The 19,926-nt window shown below is 41.6% G+C and overlaps 1 protein-coding gene across 1 annotated transcript; it reads right to left on the bottom strand.

The window, feature by feature from the left end:
* Window positions 1–18,232: 18,232 nt before the first annotated feature.
* Window positions 18,233–19,694, bottom strand: LOC125167414 (ribonuclease K6-like). Its single transcript, XM_047861541.1, has 2 exons — window positions 19,421–19,694; window positions 18,233–19,036 (listed from the first exon to the last, which is right to left on the bottom strand). The coding sequence occupies exon 2, from the start codon at window positions 19,027–19,029 to the stop codon at window positions 18,568–18,570; it is 462 nt and encodes a 153-aa protein (XP_047717497.1). The 5' UTR covers window positions 19,030–19,036; window positions 19,421–19,694; the 3' UTR covers window positions 18,233–18,567.
* Between the last annotated feature and the right edge of the window lie 232 nt (window positions 19,695–19,926).

The following is a 19,926-nucleotide window of genomic DNA, read 5'->3' as shown; positions in this document are numbered from 1 at the left end:
GTTGCATCCACCTGTATTTCTTTTCTTTTCTTTCTTTTTTGAAAGAGAGTGGGGGGGGGAGGGGCAGGGAGGGACAGAGAGAGGGAGAGAGAGTCCAGCTCCTGGCCTGACTCGGGGCTCACATTCGTGAGCTGAGCTGTGAGATCATAACCTGAGCTGAAGTCAGATGCTTAACCAACTGAGCCACCCGGGCACCCCTCCACCTGAATTTCTGAAGCTGGCCTCATCCTCGTACTGTTTGTGTGATTGCTTTCCTGCCAGGGGTGAGAACTGACATTCTGGTTAGCTTTGGTAAGCATTGGATAGAATCATTCAATGCCTTCTCTCGTCTTGGTTTTTAGTAACCTGAGATCATTCCCCTCCTTGTAGATTCCTTGATGCCAAATATTAAGCTGTGAAGTATGGGCGATTTGGGATAGAAAGGACCTCCAATCTGGGACTGTCATGCTGGGTGAACTTACAGAGGGCAAGGCTCAAATATAAGAATGTCTGGCACAGAAGGAAGGACGGGGCAACCTCAGGAAGAGCCTGCTCAGCCCCTGGGTGGAGCAGACTGCATACAGGAGTGTATGAAAGTATGATCCTAAATTGTCCTTTTCCTTTTTTATTTGAGTGAGCTATCACTAAATCAGAAAAAAAATAGTTATGTCCTAGTTGGAAAGTCGGAACCTTCAATGTAGGAATTAGAGGGCACTGTAGAGTTTATAAAATTGGAGAATAAGGAGATTTTGGCTTCTGTACCAACCCTTTTGGAAGGTCCTGCCCAGAATGCTGTAGAAAAAAATGCTAATAAGTGATGTGGTTGAACCATGGCCTCTATTAAAGGCAGGATGGAGGTAAAGGTGTGTGTGCCATTCACCATCCCTAATGTCATCCCTGCCTTTTTACAGAGGAACAGCCTGAATCTCAGAAAGGTTCAGTGACTTGTTCATGGCCACTGCTAGTTAGTGGCAGAGCTGGGGCTAGACCCCAGTCCCCTGGCTTCCTTCCAGTTGGTGTCCTTTCTGCTACCAGAGTTGACTCAGGAAGAATACTCTGTAGTCTCTCTTTTACTAAGTGCTATGGAGGGAGTTTGGTGGCTCTCTCCCTGAGCTCACTGGTGGCTCTCTCCCAGGTTCCCAGTGCACTTGGCCTGTGAGTGCTCCATTCTTGGCACCACTTCTGTACAGTCATTGTAAAGGCTAGACTCAGCTTCTGTCGTCATTTAATCATTACATCTGACCCCCCTCTTTACAGTTGCATCTGGCTCTAGACAAGGTCATAGAACTAGAGAAAGGCCCTACCTCCAACCTCTTTGCCCAGTTCTGTCATTGTCTTTATGTGCCACACTCATAAATGTCAGAAGAGACTGTGTTTCCCTTATGCAACATGAATCTTTCACATCTGTATGAGGGAGGAGGGCTATAGGTGAGAGGGAGCCATTTGTCCCTCTCTGTGGGGGGGGGGGCATTTCTGTGGTAATGGGGATCACATTCTTACTAGCAGTGAGGATGGAAGAGGAGGAAACTTGGAGTTCCTAGATATGTTCCTTGAGCCAGAATTTGTCTTAAGTTCATTTCACTTTTGTTCCCAAACCCAAAGCTCCTCATTTCCCTCCTGCTGGTGCTGAGAGAATACTTCACTGGAGCTTTTAAGAACTCTCATTTGGGGTGTGACTGCATCAATATCTGTGCACTCACCAGCTCTGGCTTCTGACCCCCCTCACATTCTGAGCCTGGGACTTCTGGGGGCTTCCATCTGGGGAATAAAGTGATAGGTGATGACAATGGTCCATACCTGCACAGCCAGGGAGCTGGTGCAGAGGGAAAGTGCTCTGAATAGGAGGACATGTGGAGAAGAAAGACCTAGTCCTGTCCTGGAGAGGGTCAGGCACAATCAAGGAGAGAAAGACCTCAAACAGTCTGGTGACAAACCAGAGATCTCTGTTCAGTGGGGAGACTGTAGCTACCCCACAAATAAAGGCGTAAGTAACCCCTTCCAGGAGACTAATCCAGGCAGATTAATTTTAAGTTGGAGGTGCTAACACGTTAAGATGAGTATCTGTTTAAAGGCAGAAATGGCCATATCCAGTGATTCTTCTAAGAAGGAAAATGCTAATATTCAGAAAATTCTTTAAACCAAACAAGCTTCAGGAATTCTGCATTCTCAATGGACAGGTAAACACAGCTCAGTGTCCCAGCTCTTCCTTACTCCCACAGCTTCGAGTGTACCCACAAAATCACAGTGGCTCCTGCCCCACTGATCCTCTCCTGGCCCTCTCTGGGGTAAACTCCTCCTTCAGTTCAGCAGCGAATAGACCCCTGCATAGTCAATGAGAATCACTCAGGTTCTTTCTTTCCAAGTGCTGCTTCATTAGTGCTTGCAGTTTGAGCTTTCTCTCTAACTGAAATGAAAGGCTGCTCCCAAAACCCTCCTGCCTTCTTAGACTGATTCAGCCCTCATGGAGCAAGTGGGAACACTAACGGGGCATTGAATCTATCTGCCTCAATGGAAAGCACTTCAGTATTGCCTTTGGGACCTGATCCTAAGTGTGGGACGGCCCTCCGCCTGTATGATTCGTGTTTCATGATGGAGGTCCGTACACAGAATTTACAGAATGGAAACGTACTAGATGACTAGTATAGTAACATACCTGGAAGCATCTCAGAATGTTGCCAGGAGTCACTTTCTAGGGGACAAGACCGATAGCACCTCCACAGATCATTCAAGAAATTCACACGTACTTTGGGTTTCTCTGTGGCTTGCAGTAAGTGTGGATGGGTGGATGTCTTCTCAGCCTCCTCCCTTCAAGCTTATCTCCCTTCTCACTCTCTTATTGTCTTCTTAATTAACAATAAAGAAGGAGTTGTTCACCTGAAGGGACAGAGTATCACTGGGCGGCTTCTACTAATGAGTTTGGTGACTGTACTTTAAAGTTCATCACTGCTATTCGTCATTCCCTACATTCGTTTTGCTGCAAGTCTGGACAGGGCCTACACACGGGGTCAGTTTCCTTCCTTTTTCACCTTCTCTGAGTATGCAGCCAGGTGGATAATTGGGCCAGGGCACCTGTTTTAGTCCTAGCCCTACTATCAGTTCCCTGTGCCCTGAGGCAAGTCTGTAGCCCTCTCGGGCCACCGTTTTCCTCCTTTTTTCTTTCTTTCTTTCTTTCTTTCTTTCTTTCTTTCTTTCTTTCCTTCCTTTTTCTTTTCTTTTCTTTTCTTTTCTTTTCTTTTCTTTTCTTTTCTTTTCTTTCTTATAATCTCTATACCGAATGTGGGGCTCAAACTCACAACCCTGAGATCAAAAGTTGCATATTCCACTGACTAAGCCAGCCAAGCCTTCCTGGACCACAGTGTTCTAATCTGTAAAGCCAGAGGGATGGGTTTGGTAATTTCAAAGTCCCCTCATACTGATGACTTTCTAGGTGAGCAACTATTCCCTTTCTAGCTGTGCCGGCCAGTGGCATGTGGTTTTTGGTTACGTGTGAGAAGGCATCTCTAGAATAGTCACATCATTGAGATCCGGTTTTATTCAGATTTCTTCTTTCATTGTCCTAGCCAACTTCAAGCACCCTTTTAGGGCCGATTTCCCTCTCAGGCAACTTTAGACAGTCTCTGAGAGTCAAAGTTGGCAGCTAGCTCCTATCGGGGCTTGTTAGGCTTTCTGGACCCTGACAGCTCATGCGGAGCCAAGATCTGGGCAGCAAACAAGAGAACGCAGGAGTGTGATCTGGAATTTCCTGTGTGCCATTGGAAACACGCCTAACAGAAGCTGGGGGGCGCCTGGCCGGCCCAGTCAACAAATGGTGATTCAACATCCTAAAGAACCATGCAAACTCCCCTCCCCAAATTTCTACACCCCAAATCTTCCTTCCCCTGCCCACTGTTGCCACAGAGGCAGTCCAGTGGAGAAACCTATGATATGCTTCTTAGTACTGCACTCAGCAATACTGATACTGTACTGATCGGCTTTCAGCGGGAGATTGTACTGATCGGTACAATACAGTACTGATCGGCTTTCAGCTGGAGATTGTATAAGTGGGAGTGTTTAGGTTGGGGAGGGCAGGCAGTGGAGAAAGCAGAGGAAGTCAGAAGACGGAAGGTAGAAGGAATTAAGGATATGGCATCAAAGAAGTAGGTCTGGAGAGACTTGGAGATAAAAAGGGATAAGAAAACAAGATTAGAAAGGATGGCATAGTTGGGTACATAGCTCCCTTGGTTCTGTTGACTTTCTGGTCTGGAAAGTTCACTGATCAAATCATTCAGGAGTAGGAAGAAAATCTATTTTTCCTCACAGGAAATAAAGCTTCACTTTTCCGGAATTCTACCTTCTTTATTTGGGCTTTTAGGAATGGTGGGCCAACTCTATGGCGAGCCTTGATGTTTTACTTAAGTTCTGTAGAGTGATATCCAGTCCTTGTATTTTTTTTTTTAAATCTGGCTTCTTTTATTTAGCATAAGGTATTTGAAGCTCATCCATGCTGTTGTATGTATCAGTCGTTTGTGTTCCATTATATGGGTATACCACAATTTCTTTACCCATTTGAAGGACATTTGAGATGGTAAATTTTGGCAGTTATGAATAAAGCCTTTATAAATATTCAAGTATTAACACATATTTTTATTTCTCTTGGCTACTTAACAGGATTTGGAATTCTAGATCCTATGGTAAATATATGTTTGACATAATAATAAACTATTCAACTGTTTTCCAAAGAATCTGTACTATCTTGCCTTCCCATCATTTTCTCTGCATTCTCACCAGCTCTTGGTATTGTTCGTCCTTTTAGTTTTAGCCATTCTGACTGGCATAGGGTGGTGTATCATTGTGGCTGTAATTTTCATTTCTCTAGTGATTAATAATATTGACCATCTTTTCCTCTGCTTGTCATCCACAACTTGAAGTGTCTATTCAAATCTTTTAACCACTTTTAATTCAGTTTTTCTTACTGTTTTCTTTTTTCTTTTTTTGATTTAAAACAACTTATTTACTACTAGTTCTGGATACAATATCATAAATGTGGTTCCAAAGCAGTTAGAAAATCCTCCCAATTCAGATCTCCCCCACTAGTTCCTCAAATCACAAATTATGAGTTTGTCTTAGCTATTCTAGGTCTTCGGCACTTTTTTTTTTAAATTTTATTTTTTATTTTTTTTTAAATTTATATCCCAATTAGCATATAGTGAAACAATGATTTCAGGAGTAGATTCCTTAATGCCTCTTACCCATTTAGCCCATCCCTCCACCCACAACCCCTCCAGTAACCCTCAGTTTGTTCTCCATATTTATGAGTCTCTTCTGTTTTGTCCCCCTCCCTGTTTTTATATTATTTTTGTTTCCCTTCCCTTATGTTCATCTGTTTTGTCTTTTAATGTCCTCATATGAGTGAAGTCACATGATTTTTGTCTTTCTCTGACTAATTTCACTTAGCATAATACCCTCCAGTTCCATCCACGTAGTTGCAAATGGCAAGATTTCATTCTCTTTGATTGCCGAGCAATACTCCATTGTATATATATGTATATACCACATCTTCTTTATCCATTCATCCATTGATGGACATTTGGGCTCTTGCCATACTTTGGCTATTCCTGATAGTGCTGCTATAAACATGGGGGTGCATGTATCCCTTCAAAACAGCACACCTATATCCCGTGGATAAATGCCTAGTAGTGCAATTGCTGGGTCGTAGGGTAGTTCTATTTTTAGTTTTTTGAGGAACCTCCATACTGTTTTCCAGAGTGGCTGCACCAGCTTGCATTGCCACCAACAATGCAAAAGAGATCCTCTTTCTCCACATCCTCACCAACATCTGTTGTCGCCTGAGTTATTAATGTTAGCCATTCTGACAGGTGTAAGGTGGTATCTCATTGTGGTTTTGATTTGTATTTCCCTGATGATGAGTGATGTTGAGCACTTTTTCGTGTGTCAATTGGCCATCTGGATGTCTTCCTTGGAGAAATGGCCCATTTCTTCACTAGAGTATTTGTTTTTTGGGTGTTGAGTTCGATCAGTTCTTTATAGATTTTGGATATTAACCCTTTATCTGATATGTCATTTGCAAATATCTTCTCCCATTCTGTCAGTTGCCTTTTAGTTTTGCTGATTGTTTCCTTTACTGTGCAGAAACTTTTTTATTTTGATAAGGTCCCAGTAGTTCATTTTGCAACCCTTGTATTTTTTACAGCACCCATATGCACCTGCAATTCCTTCAGTCAGCCTAGATAATGGGAGATATAAAACCATCATTTCTTTCCTCAATACATTTCTTTACATAACTGCTATCTGTGAAATCTTCAACACTCTTGGTAGCCACCAAATAAACAGCTGTCATGAGAGCAGAGTACAGATTAAATTTATTCATTGTATTCTCATCTCACAGAAGTAGCCAAGCTGTAATTAGAGACGAAAACACATGAATGCCTCACACCATTATTTGGTTTTTAGAGGCTCCTATAAACCACTCTTTAAAAATTTATCCATTTCTTGATACCCTCTGCTATGTGCTGAATTGTATTTTCTCAAAGGCTATATGGTGAAGCCCTAGGTTCTCAGAAATGTTTTGACTGTATCTCTGAATGTGATTATATTTGAAGTTAGGGCCTTTAAAGACATGATTAAGTCAAAATGAGGCCCTTAGGGTGGACCTTAATCCAATGTGACTGGTGTCTTTATAAGATGAGGAAATTTGAACACACAGAGAAATGTCAGGTGTTCATGTGGGCAGAGAAGACCATGTAAGGGCACAGCAAGAAGGCAGCCTTCTGCAAGCTGCAGAAAGAGGCCTCGGAAGAAACCAAACCTTCCAAAGCCTTGATTTTGGACTTCTGGTTTCCAGAACTGTGAGAAAATGAACTTCTGTTGTTTAAGGCACTCAGTCTGTGGTATCTTATTATGGTGGCCCTAGCAAACTAATACACTCTGTCACCAATTCTTCCAGTTGTCTTGAGTTGAATCTCTTAATTTCTTGGATCAGTGCTCTGTGTGCCACCATTTCATCCCCCAGTCCCTGAAGTAACTCATCCCATCATACATCCTGCACTAAAGCATTGGAGCTTGGTGTTAGTGGGGACAGAAGGGAAGGCTCCATGTTTTCCTTCATGTGAGCAATGGGAACAGATTGATGAACATATATTATGCCAAGGTGCCATAGTTTGGGACGTGCATCCTGAACCTCATCAATATTAAAAATCAAAAGATTTGCCAAGAAAATGTAAAGAGAGCTATATAATGTTCATGGGTCTAAAGATTCAGTATTATTAATATGTCAGTTTTCCCCAAATTGATCTATAGAATCAAATCATTCCTAATCAAAATCCCTGGAGGGTAAGCTGATTCTAAAATTCACAGGGAAATACAAAGAAACTACAATAGCCAAAACAACTTTAAAAAGAACAAAGTTGAAAGGCTAACACCACTTGGTTTCAAAACTTATTATAAAGTTGGTGTGGGGGTGGGGGCAGTAAATCAGGAGGGAGGGATTATAAAGTAGTAGGAAGAAAATTTGGGGGAAGCATGGATATGTTTACTATCTTGATCATGGTGGTGGTTTCATGAGTGGATGCATAGGTCAAAACTTACCAGACTATACTCTTTAAATACATGTAGCATATGGTGTTTCAGCTCTATGTCAATAAAGCTTTAAACATAACTGGGAACTTCTGTTCTTTAAAAGAAGAATCAGGAGAATGAATAGACAAGCTACTAACTAGGACAGTATTTGCAAACCAGATATCTGATTTTTAAAAATATGTATCCAGAGCACATAAAGGAATTTCAAAACTCAACATTTAGTAATAAGAAATCAAACTATCCAATTGTTCCATATCATCGGTCATTAAGGAAATGCAAATGAGAACCATTACACACTTATTATAGTGGTCAAAATTAAAATGACTGACCATACCACATATCGTCAAAGATGTGGAGCGACTGTAACTCTCACACTGCTGCTCGGAAGTGGGAGACTGTGGCGAGTGCGCGCGGGGAGCACATATCTGAATCCGGACAGGGAGCCTGGGCACAGCCCCTGGCGCACCGCGCCCCCGAAGTCTTCACCGTGGGACCCCAGATCTTTCCTGGACGCTCTTCCCACTGGGCCCTGAAGGGAGGCAAGGGTACGGGTCTCATCTAACGGGTGCTCCTCAGAGCCAGGGGCTTCCGTGGTCCCCCACCCGGTCCCCGAGGGACGGCTGGCACCCTGAAGCAACCGTGGGAGGGGGTGCGGACCCTGCAGAGGTGCCATGTACCAGACCGACTTTGGCCGTGGGCTGGCCCAGCTGGACACAGACACCCGGGCCTGTGCTTGGCGGACACAACAGGAGGTTGCAGGGTGTGATAGACTGCCCGCCCTGCGAACACGGTGGGCACAGGGGCCCTGGTCTCCGTGCACCTGCCAGAACCGGGTCATCTCTGCTCTGAAAGCTGCAGGTTAAAAACGTGTCAGTGTGCAGGGGCGCCTGGGTGGCGCAGTCGGTTAAGCGTCCGACTTCAGCCAGGTCACCATCTCGCAGTCCGTGAGTTCGAGCCCCGCGTTGGGCTCTGGGCTGATGGCTCAGAGCCTGGAGCCTGTTTCCGATTCTGTGTCTCCCTCTCTCTCTGCCCCTCCCCCATTCATGCTCTGTCTCTCTCTGTCCCAAAAAAAATAAATAAACGTTGAAAAAAAAATTAAAAAAAAAAAAAACAAAAAACCCAATGTGTCAGTGTGAAAATCAATCAATCAATCAATCAGTCCCCCACTTCCAAGGATATTCCGTTGTTTATTCCTACCACAGGTCTTTTCAATGCAAAAGCCAACTATTCCTCTTTGCAGCCTGGGCCCACCAATTAATGACAATTTGAAAGAAAATTTGGTTTAATGTTTATTTATTTATTTTTGAGGGAAGGGGTAAGGGCGGGGGGGGGGGGGGCGGGGAGAGAATACCAAGCAAGCCCTGTGCTGTCAGGGCAGAGCCTGAGATCATGACCTGAGCCTAAATCAAGAGTCCGAAACTTAACCAACTGAGCCACCCAGGCACCCCAGAAAAGTTGGTTTAAAACTAGGATGATTACATTTTGCAAAACACCTGACCAGTTCCCTACAAAATTATCATGGTCCTCAAAAACAAGGATAGTTTGAAAGACTGTCATAGTCAAGAGGAGCCTAAGGAAACATGACAACTAAATATAAAGTGGTGTCTTGGATGGGACCCTGGAACAGAACAAGAACATTGGTAAAATCTAAGGAAATATGAATGAAGTATGGATTTCAGTTAAATAAAAAACAAAGAAGCAAAAAACAAAAAAACAACTAAAACACTCCCCAGCTTTACTCTGTCCTTGATAGTGAACACTCTGAGACTCCCGCATGGTGAACTCCTTTGATTAAAACAGTAGCTGGAACATGACATGAATGGACTTTTAGACTTTCAGACACTGAGCTGCAGCCTGCATTGCAATCTTGGCTAACGGCCGTTTATCAACTGTTGTTAGTTAACTGTTGTTAGGAGGGTGCTATACAATATGACCACAAGAGGGGAAAAAAGAACATTTCTGCATATGTGGTAAAAACTGGGGCCATAGGCTGTTATATTGCTCAATATTTCCCTTAGAAGGTTTGTGTGAGAAATCTCCCTCCTTTGGGTTTTTTGTTTTGTTTTGTTTTGTTATAAAGAAAGGAAAAATTTGAGTGGGTCAGGAATTCAAATAGAACACAGTGAGGGCAGCTTGTCTCTGCTCCAATGTCTGAGGCCACAGCTGGAGGACTCAAAGATTAAGGGCAGGAATCACCTGAAGACGTGTTCACCACATATGATGAGTGGTTGATAGTGGCTGAGACATTAGCTGGGCCTGTTGGCTGAAATATCTGTACCAGGCTTCTCTGGGTGGCATGAGCTTCTCTATAGCATGGAGATTGTGTCCCAAGACAGAGAAGGACAATGCAGCTGAAGCTGTATCACCTCTTATGACTTGGCCGTGGACATCATGCAGTGCTACTTTGTGTTCTATTTATTAGAAGTGAGTTCCAGGGTCCCTGGGTGGCTTAGGCATTGAGCATCTTATTTTGAATCAGGTCCTGATCTCATGGTGGTTCATGACTTCAAGCCCCATATGGGGCTCTCTGCTGTCATTGCAGAACCTGCTTCAAATTCTCTGTCTCTCCTCTGTCTCTGCACCTCCCCCACTTGAGCTCTTTCTCTCAAAAATAAACATTAAAAAAATAAAATAGAAGTGAGTTCCTAAAACTAACCCATACTCAGGGAAAGGAAACACAGACCATACCTTTTAATAAAGGAGAATCAACATCACATTACAAGAAGAGCATGTAGAATGGGATATGTTGGTGTGGACATCTTTGGAAAATGCAATATGCTACGATCGGTTTGAAGAAAATATGGCAATATTCAGTAAAATTGAAAATATACATATGGCTTGACAATTCCACGTCTAAATCTACGTTGGTAAAAATTTTCTACATATTCATCAACAGAAGATTGAGATTCTATAGGTTGCCTTTTAGTTTCGTTGATTTTTTCCTTTGCTGTGCAGAAGACTTTTATCTTGATCAAGTCCCAGTAGTTCATATTTGCTTTTGTTTCCATTTGTTCTGGAGACGTGTCTAGTAAGAAGTTGCTTCAGCTGAGGTCAAAGAGGTTACCGCCTCTGTTCTCCTCTATGATTTTTATGGTTTCCTATCTCACATATAGGTCTTTCATCCATTTTGAATTTATTTTTGTGTATGGTGTAAGAAAGTGGTCCAGTTTCATTCTGCATGTTGCTGTCCAGTTTTCCGAACACCATTTGTTGAAGAGACTGTCTTTGTTTTTTTCATTGGACATTCTTTCATGCTTAGTTGAAGACTAGTTGACCATATAGTTGTGGGTCCATTTCTGGGTTTTCTATTCTATTCTCTTGATCTATGTGTCTATTTTTACAGCAGTAACATACTGTCCTGATGACTACAGGTTTGTAATACATCTTGAAGTCCATAATTGTGATGCCTCCAGGTTTGCTTTTCTTTTTCAGGATTGCTTTGGTTATTTGGGGTCCTTTGTGGCTCCATACAAATTGTAGGATTGTTTGTTCTACCTCTGTAAAAAATGCTGGTGTTCATTTGCAATTATGTGAATGGAACTAGAGGGTATTATGCTAAGTGAAATTAGTCAGAGAAACACAAATATCAAATGACTTCACTCATATGAGAACTTTAAGACACAAAACAGATGAACATAAGGGAAGAGATGCAAAAATAATATAAAAACAGGGAAGGGGACAAAAACATAAGAGACTCTTAAATATGGAGAACAAACAGAGGGTTACGGGGGGGGGGGTTGTGGGAGGGGGGATGGGCTAAATGGGTAAGTGGCATTAATCTACTCCTGAAATTACTGTTGCACTATATGCTAACTAACTTGGATGTATATTAAAAAAATAAATTAAAAAATGGTGTTATTTTGATAGGGATTGCATTAAATATGTAGATTGCTTTGGGTAGTACAGAGATTTTAACAATGTTTGTTCTTCCAATCCATGAGCATGGAGTGCGTTTCCATTTCTTTGTGTTCTCTTCAATTTCTTTCATAAAGGTTTTATAGTTTTCAGAGTACACGGATCTTTTACTTCTTTGGTTAAATTTATCCCTAAGTATTTTATTGTTTTTGATGCAATTGTAAATGGGATCAATTACTTGATTTCTTTTCTGCTGCTTCATCATTATTGTATAGAAAGGCAACAGATTTCTGTATGTTTATTTTATATCCTGTGACTTTGCGTAATTTGTGTATTAGTTCTAGCGATTTTTTGGTGGAGTCTTTTGGGTTTTCTACATAGAGTATCATGTCATCTGCAAATAGTGAAGGTTTGACTTCTTCCTTGATGATTTGGATGCCTTTTATTTCTTTTTGTTGTCTGATTGCTGAGGCTAGGACTTTCAGTACAATGTTAAATAACAATGAGACTGGATTTCCCTGTCTTGTTCCTGACTGTAGAGAAAAAGCTCTCAGTTTTTCCTCATTGAGGACCATATTAGCTGTAGGTCTTTTGTATATGGATTTTATGATATTGAGGTATGTTGCCTCTATCCCTACTTTTTTGAGGATTTTTATCAAGAATGGATGCTGTATTTTGTCAAATGCTATTTCTGCATCTATTGAGAGTGTCATATGGTTCTTATCCTTTCTTTCATTAATGTGGTGTATCATATTGGTTGATTTGCAAATATGGAGCCACCCTTTCAGCCCAGGAATAAATCCCACTTGATTGTGGTGACTAATTTTTTAATATACTGTTGGATTTGATTTGCTCGTATCTTGTTGACAATTTTTGCACCCATGTTAATCAGGGATGTTGGCCTATAATTCTGCTTTGTCTGGCTTTGGAATCAAGATAATGCTGGCCTTGTAGAATGAGTTTGGAAGTTTTCTTTCCATTTCTATTTTTTAGAAAAGTTTGAGAAGAATAGATATTAACTCTTTATTTTTAAAAATTTATTTATTTATTTAAAGAGAGTATGAGTTGGGGAGGGGCAGAGAGAGAATCCCCAAGCAGACTCTGTGCTGTCAGCACAGCCCAGTGTGGGGCTTGATCCCATGAACTGTGAGATCATGACCTGAGCCAAAATCAAGAGTCAGATGCTTAATTGACTGAGCCACCCAGATGCCTCTATTTCTTCTTTAAAGGTCTGGTAGAATTCTCCTGGGAAGCCATCTGGCCCTGGACTTTTGTTTGTTGGGAGATTTTTGATTGCTGATTCAGTTTGTTTCCTGGTTATGTGTCTCTTCAATTTTTTGTTTCTTCCTGTTTCAGTTTTGGTAATTTTTATGTTTCTTGGAAGTTATCCCTTTTTTCCAGATTGCCAAATTTGTTGGCATATAATTTTTCATAATATTCTCTTATAATTCTTACTTTTTCTGTTGTGTTGGTTGTCATCTGTCTTCTTTCATTTGTGATTTTATTTATTTGGGTCCTTTTTCTTTTCTTTTTGCTGAGTATGGCTAGAGGTTTATCAATTTTATTAATTCTTTCAAAGAACCGGTTCTTAGTTTCATTGATCTGTTCTTCTGTTTTTGTTGTTGTTGTTGTTCCTGTTGTTTCTATATCATTTATATCTACTCTATTCTTTATTATTTCCCTTCTTCTGCTGGCTTTAGGCTTCATTTGCTTATCCTTTTCAATCTCCTTTAGGTGTAAGGTTAGGCTGTGTATTGAGACTTGTCTTGCTTCTTGATACAGGCCTGTATTGCTATATACTTCCCTCTTAGGACCACCTTTGGGGCATCCCAAAGGTTTTGGACTGTCCTGTTTTCATTTGCATTTGCCTTCCATTTATTTATTTATTTATTCTTTAATTTTCTGGTTAACCCATTCATTCTTCAGAAGGAAGTTCTTTAACTTCCATGTATTTGTGGTCTTTCCAAATTTTTTCTTGTGGTTGACTTCAAGTTTCATAGTATTGTGGTCTGAAAATATGCATGGCATGATCTCAATCTTTTTGTACTTGTTGAGGCCTGATTTGTGACCCAGTATGTGGTCTATGCTGGAGAATGTTCCACGTGCACTTGAATATGTATTCTGCTTCTTTAGGATGAAATGTTTTGTGTTTTTTTTTTTATAAATTTTTTTTTCAACGTTTATTTATTTTTGGGACAGAGAGAGACAGAGCATGAATGGGCGAGGGGCAGAGAGAGAGGGAGACACAGAATCGGAAACAGGCTCCAGGCTCTGAGCCATCAGCCCAGAGCCCGACGTGGGGCTCGAACTCATGGACCGCGAGATTGTGACCTGGCTGAAGTCGGACGCTTAACCGACTGCACCACCCAGGCGCCCCTAGGATGAAATGTTTTGAATGGATCTGCTGAGTCCGTGTGGTCCAGTGTGTCATTCAAAGCCATTGTTTCCTTCTTGATTTTCTGCTTAGATGACTTGTCGGTTGCTCTAAGTGGGGGTGTTGAAGTCCCCTACTATTATTGTATTATTATCAATGAGTTTCTGTATGTTTGTGATTAATTGATTTATATATTTGGGTGTTCAAGTTAGGGGCATAAATATTTACAGTTGTTAGATCTTCTTGATGGATATATCCCTTAATTATGATGTAGTGCCCTTCTTCATCTCTTATTACAGACTTCAGTTTAAAATCTAGTTCATCTGGGGGCACCTGGGCAGCTCAGTCAGTTAAGTCTCCAACTCCTGGGCCTCTGTCCTCCTTCCCCAGAGGAGAACCACTGAGTCGACTAGGCAGAGATGGTATGTGATGGGGTTTTGGAATGGTGGTGGGGTCTAGAGCCCACAGCCAAGAAAGGATTCTTGAGAGATCTTTGGTGCAAAACGGTGATTTTATTAAAGCACAGGGACAAGACCCGTGGGCAGGAAGAGCCACCCCGGGACCATGAGGAGAGACTGATTATATACTTAGTAGTTGGGGGAGGTAAAGTCAAAGGGAAGTTTCCAAAGTGATTTTCATATGCTAAAGAAGACTCACAGGATATTGGAGGCTTAGCTGCTGTCAGGCTAAAGTTATTTTTCTCTCTAGCAAAGCTTTAACATTAAGACAGTAGGGAGTTCCGGGAGAAATTTTCTACTCTGCTTGCTTCCAGTATCTGTCAATGGGCTGCAGGTCATAAGGAAATATGATTTTATCTGCATTTCCTTCTGCCTTTATTTCCCACATCAGGGTGGACTTCTAAAACTTCAAACTTTGAGATCTGCTGCTTATAAAAACTTGCAATAGTCAGCCCTTCTCCTTTTCTCAGTCAATGGTTTTGGGGAAGAGTTTTTTTTCTTATGCAATTCCCTATGTGCTACTTTCACTCTTTATCTCTTGCTTCCTTCTCCATGATCAGGGGTCCCTCCCCTCTGCAGCAGCCTTGATTATTTTCTCCCCCAAATCAACTCTTTGCAGCTCCTAACTACCACTATGTGGCCATTTTTCTCCCTCTGAATGTGCAGTTTGTTCTCTCAGTCCTCAGATTGATTTCTTGGGTGTTCAGAATGAGTTGATCTTTATCTGGCTATGTTGAAGGGACAAGACAAGCATAGGGTCCCCCACTACTGTGCCATCTTAACTCCTACTTCCTAAATTTTTTTCTAAGTTTTACTACTTTTTGGACCATTGTATAATGCTCTCAGGTCATTTTAGCTGATTTAGGGATATACCTAAATGAGTATCTGATTTAGTCAATTATCTTGACTCTCCCAGAATACATTATTGAATGCAGAAAATGGCACAAATCTGAGAGACTCCACCATCTAGTCCATTTGTTTAGAAATAACACCTTTCATCATAAGAGATTTTCCCCAAGTTATCGTCATTCTTACTCCCTCCTACAATTTCTTCAATCTATGAGTTCCCTTTAATGTATAAATAACTATAGTTGAGTAACAGTGAGTAACTGAGTGGTTTGAGTAAAGGAAATTCAGTCTTTTCTTTCTCCAAGAATCTGTGGAATTGTCCAGGTAATGTTTATGATGAGGGAGTATGAGGCAAGCTGAGGACAAAGCACAAGCTAGCACCCCTCCTCCCCACCAGTGGGATATGTATGATATTCCTCAGCCACTCCTGGCTTCCCAAGAGCAAAAGGAAAGGAAAGGAAACAAGTGGTTGACTGATAGAGATCACAGTCATGCAGGACATATCTCTATCAGTTTACAATCAATAGCCTAATCTATCAGTTTACAATCAATAGCCTAATCTCCTGAAAACTATGGATTCACTTTCCTGGAGGCCCTATTATCACCCTCCCCTCCATAGTGATGTGGGGAATAAAGGCAAGAAGGAAATGGCAGGTAGAATTAAATGTCCTTATAACCTGAGCTCATTGACAAATACTTGAGGCAAATACAGAGTATAATATTTTTCCACGAACCCCCTACCATCCTATGATAATGCCTTACTAGAGGAAAAAACAACCTGAACTTGACAATAGCAAGGACTCAGGTATCCCTGGAGTCCTCTCTAGCATATCAGAGTCCTTCTGGAGGCCTGCCTTTTGCCATTACCTCCCCCAACTCTGTAGTATATAACCAGGCACTCTTCACAACCCCAGTGCAGCTCTTTCTGCCCCTGGGTCCTGTCCTTGTGCTTTAATAAAATCAACTTTTTGCACCAAAGACATCTTTAAGAATTATTTCTTGGCTGTCAAGAAATACAGTATTTCTTGGCTGTCAGCTCCGAACCCCCACCACCATTCCCAAACCCCATCATTTATATTGTACATAAGTCCATTCTGATTCCCGATTAGGTCAACGCAGGCCATCTGAAGATCCCTTTCCCTGAGGATGATGCTACTTTCTTACACTGGTTTACATCAAGCACGAACACAGGTCCTTCTGTCCACTCCCCACAGACTTTACTTGAAGACTGAAACTATACAATGTAAATACAACACTGCTTAAAGATGAATACTATTGAAAGCTGCTCTACACTGGGTGTTGTATGGAAACAAATTTGACAATAAATTTCGTATATTGGGAAAAAAAAAAAAAGAAAGCTGCTCTAAGTTGGAGGACTGAAATCCTCTCAGAATTTCCCCTATGGGTACCCACCTTCTCAGACGCCAAGTTGTCCTGCCTTCATTTCTCTTCCCACTGAGAAGGGCCTTAAATATTTAGCACCCTTGGAATCCATGCTCCTGAAACCTGAAACTTCATATTTCAGTCTTTGTTTCAAAGATATGATATAAATATGTGGCATAAAGGAAAGTGAGCCCAATTAGCACACCTGTTAAAGGAATAGCTTGGTTTGGAAAGAACCATTCTGCAGTACTGGTAATTGACAGACTTGAAACTATTTCAATATGTGGCCTTTCTAATATGCATTGTGTTTGGCTGCTACTCAAAGTCAGATCAGTCCTCAAAACACTTTGACTTACACTGGCCTGCTAGCCCAATGAGTCTAGTAGTTGACAAGGAAACTGAAGGGTATGATGTGTAGCAGAATATGCCACCCCAAAATGTGACTCTTTGGCATAAGAATTATTTTAAGCTGCTCATTTTGAGACACAGGAGAAATTCTGAAAGCAGAGTAGAGGTTACCCTTTCATAGAGCAAATTTACATGAGAAAGGGGACCTGTACATGGAAGTGAGCTATAATAGAGATTGCTTTTTCATCTGAGTGGCTCATCTGCATGGCAGGGCAAATTTGTTTACCAAACATTTCCTCTTCTTACCTTGCTATGAATTGCCTTCCCCCTCCTCCCCTCTTAAAATCCTTGACCCCTATCCTTTCCTTAGCCCAGGATGGTACATAAGCCTCAGCTGGCTGGCTGCTTTTGAGTATCCCATATTTTTGTGGGGCTCCCATATGTATGTATGTAATTTAAATGGTTTTTGTCTCATTAATCTGCCTTTTTATTATGGGATAGGGAGGGTCTCAGTCAAGAATCTAGGAGGATAGAGGGAAAATTATTCTTCCTCCCCTACATCTAAGACCTAAATTCTTAATCCAGCCTAATTCTTAACCCTAGTCCTTCAATTTCTAAATCCACTACCTGTTCCAAAACGCCATTATTTCTGTGATATTTCAGGATTAACATAAGGCTTTTTTTTTAGTTTCCCACTGTTTTTTTTTTTCTTGAATTTATGTTTTCTCTTCATTGATTCCAAAAGATTGGGAGAATTGGGGGCACCTGGGTAGCTCAGTCGGTTGAGTGTCTTGATTTCAGCTCAGGTCATGATCTCATGGTTCATGAGATTGAGCCCTCATAGGGCTCTGCGCTAATGACACAGAGCCTGTTTGGGATTCTCTCTCTTCCCCTCTCTCAGCCCCTCCCCTGCTAGTACTCTTTCTCTCAAAATAAATAAATAATCATTTAAAAAATAGTTTTTTTAAAAAATGATAATGGGAGAATTGACTCTAAGCCTATAGTGGATTATTATCCTTACTACTACCTATATTTAAAACATTATCTGATGAAATATAGAAACCAATAGTAAAGATCTACGATGCGTCAGTTGTCAGTGTTAGAATCTGTGTGTGAAAGTGCTGTCAAAACAGTCTATGAGGCATCCATGCCACCTACAGATAAACATAGACAATGGTTTTAAGGGAAATATGTAAAATCTATGAAAAGAGTTTGAAGGGATAGAGAACTTTCTTGCTCCAAAGTCCCAAAGACACAGTGGTGAGAGAAGTGGCAGAGGCCCAAGGTTGCTTAATAACCTCTAAGGTTGCCTAAGACCCAAATAGTTCTGAGAATGCTGGCAAATGCAAGTCTAGATGGCTCCAGAGTGGCAATGATGTACAGGGGCCCCAAACACACATACTCATAGTCGTTACAATGCAAAAGAAAGTGGTTTTATTGCTGTGAACACATTGCACCAAAGCTTGGCAGAAGTTCCAAGATTAAAAATATGGAAGCCTGTGTCTTTCTTTGCCCTCTTCCCTATTGCCTTCCTTCAAAACACACAGAGCTCCCAAAGCAGAAAAGAATCCCATGTCTCTTTGTCCCCAGCGCTGGTCTTGCATCCTTGGCATGTGAATCCCTCCCCCCACCCCAGTACCCTCCTTCTTTCTTCTATGGGAACCATGGAAATCAACAAAGGAAAAGAAATAGCAGAGGAGATCATAAGAAAACCTGTGCTGAATGACAGGGAAAGTGATGGAAACTTCAAATAACCTTATCTAAGTGTACAGGAACCCATCGATAGGGAGGGTCACCCTGCTGAGGGGGATCACAGGCAATAATGAAGAATTTGTACAGGGGAGTATCTTTGTACTTGCAGTTGGGATACTTCCCTGAAGTGAGTGTGCAGTCAGTCATATTAACACGCTGTGGACTCTGGTGGCAGTTATTCATCCCATTTTTGCAGGTCACGTTGGACAAAAGACAGGTATCAGACACGTTCTTGAAGGAGTCATGCAGAAAGGTGTTGTGAACCTTACAGTTCTGAGTATAATTATTGACACCATTCATTTCCGTGTTGCAGCTGACAGGGCTTGACCTTACATGCTGAATTTCAAACCACTGGGCCCTGGTGAGGAATTGACGCCAAGCACAAAGTGGACGCGCTGGCCCCCATAAAGCCAGCAGCAGCAGGAGAGGAAAGCGTCCCAGAAGATCCAGTCTCATCTTTTCTCTGTAAGAAGAGAGAAAAAAATGAGGTAGTGATAGTAGTAGAAGCAATAAGAGCAAAATTATTATTCACAACCATTTAGATTTTTATTGTGCCTTTTAAGATGGTCATTGGTCTTTCCTTTTTCTTTTTTTTTTAGTTATCTTCTTCCTCACTTGAGTCTCACAATCCTATGAAGAGACTGAAGCCCAGTGAGGAGGAATATAAGGTAAGATGTCTTTTCCTCTGATTGGCAGATCATTTTCTTTTCTTTTTCCTATACTTATGCTTACAGAACATTGTTTCTTCCCTCCACCCTCCTGGAATATTTGTCCTCCATCTATTTGACGCAGACCTTCCAGCCATCTTCACCGCTCTACTCCCCAGCTCCCAGGCTTCTCTCCTTACCAGGTCTCCGTGTTGGGGCTCCTGCTGAGAACAGAAGCAGTGGTTAGTCCCAGACTCAGAGGCTTTTGTCTGCTGTTCCCCTCCCAGGTATGCCAGAGCCTCCTGTCCACCTGGGTGCAGCAGGGGACTGATGGGTTCTGGGCCCTAGGAAAGAGAAACCTAGGACTTGAAAGGTGAACTTCTTACGCACAGTGTGGATGAAACCCAGACTCTCAAACTCACTGTTTAAAATCAGTATCACTGCAGACACAGGAGGAGTAAGCCCTATTTAAACAAACAACGTGACTCAAAGAAGTTTTGAGGAACTGATGACTTCCTGATATGGGTTGAGTGTTTCCTTCCTGATCTGAAGCTTCAGCGTTTTGAAGCTCTATGATTTCAGTTCTTTAGGACAAAGCACACCATGTAAATTTGATATAATAATTGTCATGTACTTGATCATGTTGTGAATTCCAACAACAGACATGAATGAATTATTTATTTATGTGTATGTTTATTGGGGGCTA

The sequence above is a fragment of the Prionailurus viverrinus genome, chromosome B3 (genome assembly GCF_022837055.1).
Source record: "Prionailurus viverrinus isolate Anna chromosome B3, UM_Priviv_1.0, whole genome shotgun sequence".
Lineage (NCBI taxonomy): Eukaryota > Metazoa > Chordata > Mammalia > Carnivora > Felidae > Prionailurus > Prionailurus viverrinus.
Note: the sequence above shows the minus strand (reverse complement) of the source record. Positions and strands in the feature narration are given on the sequence as shown.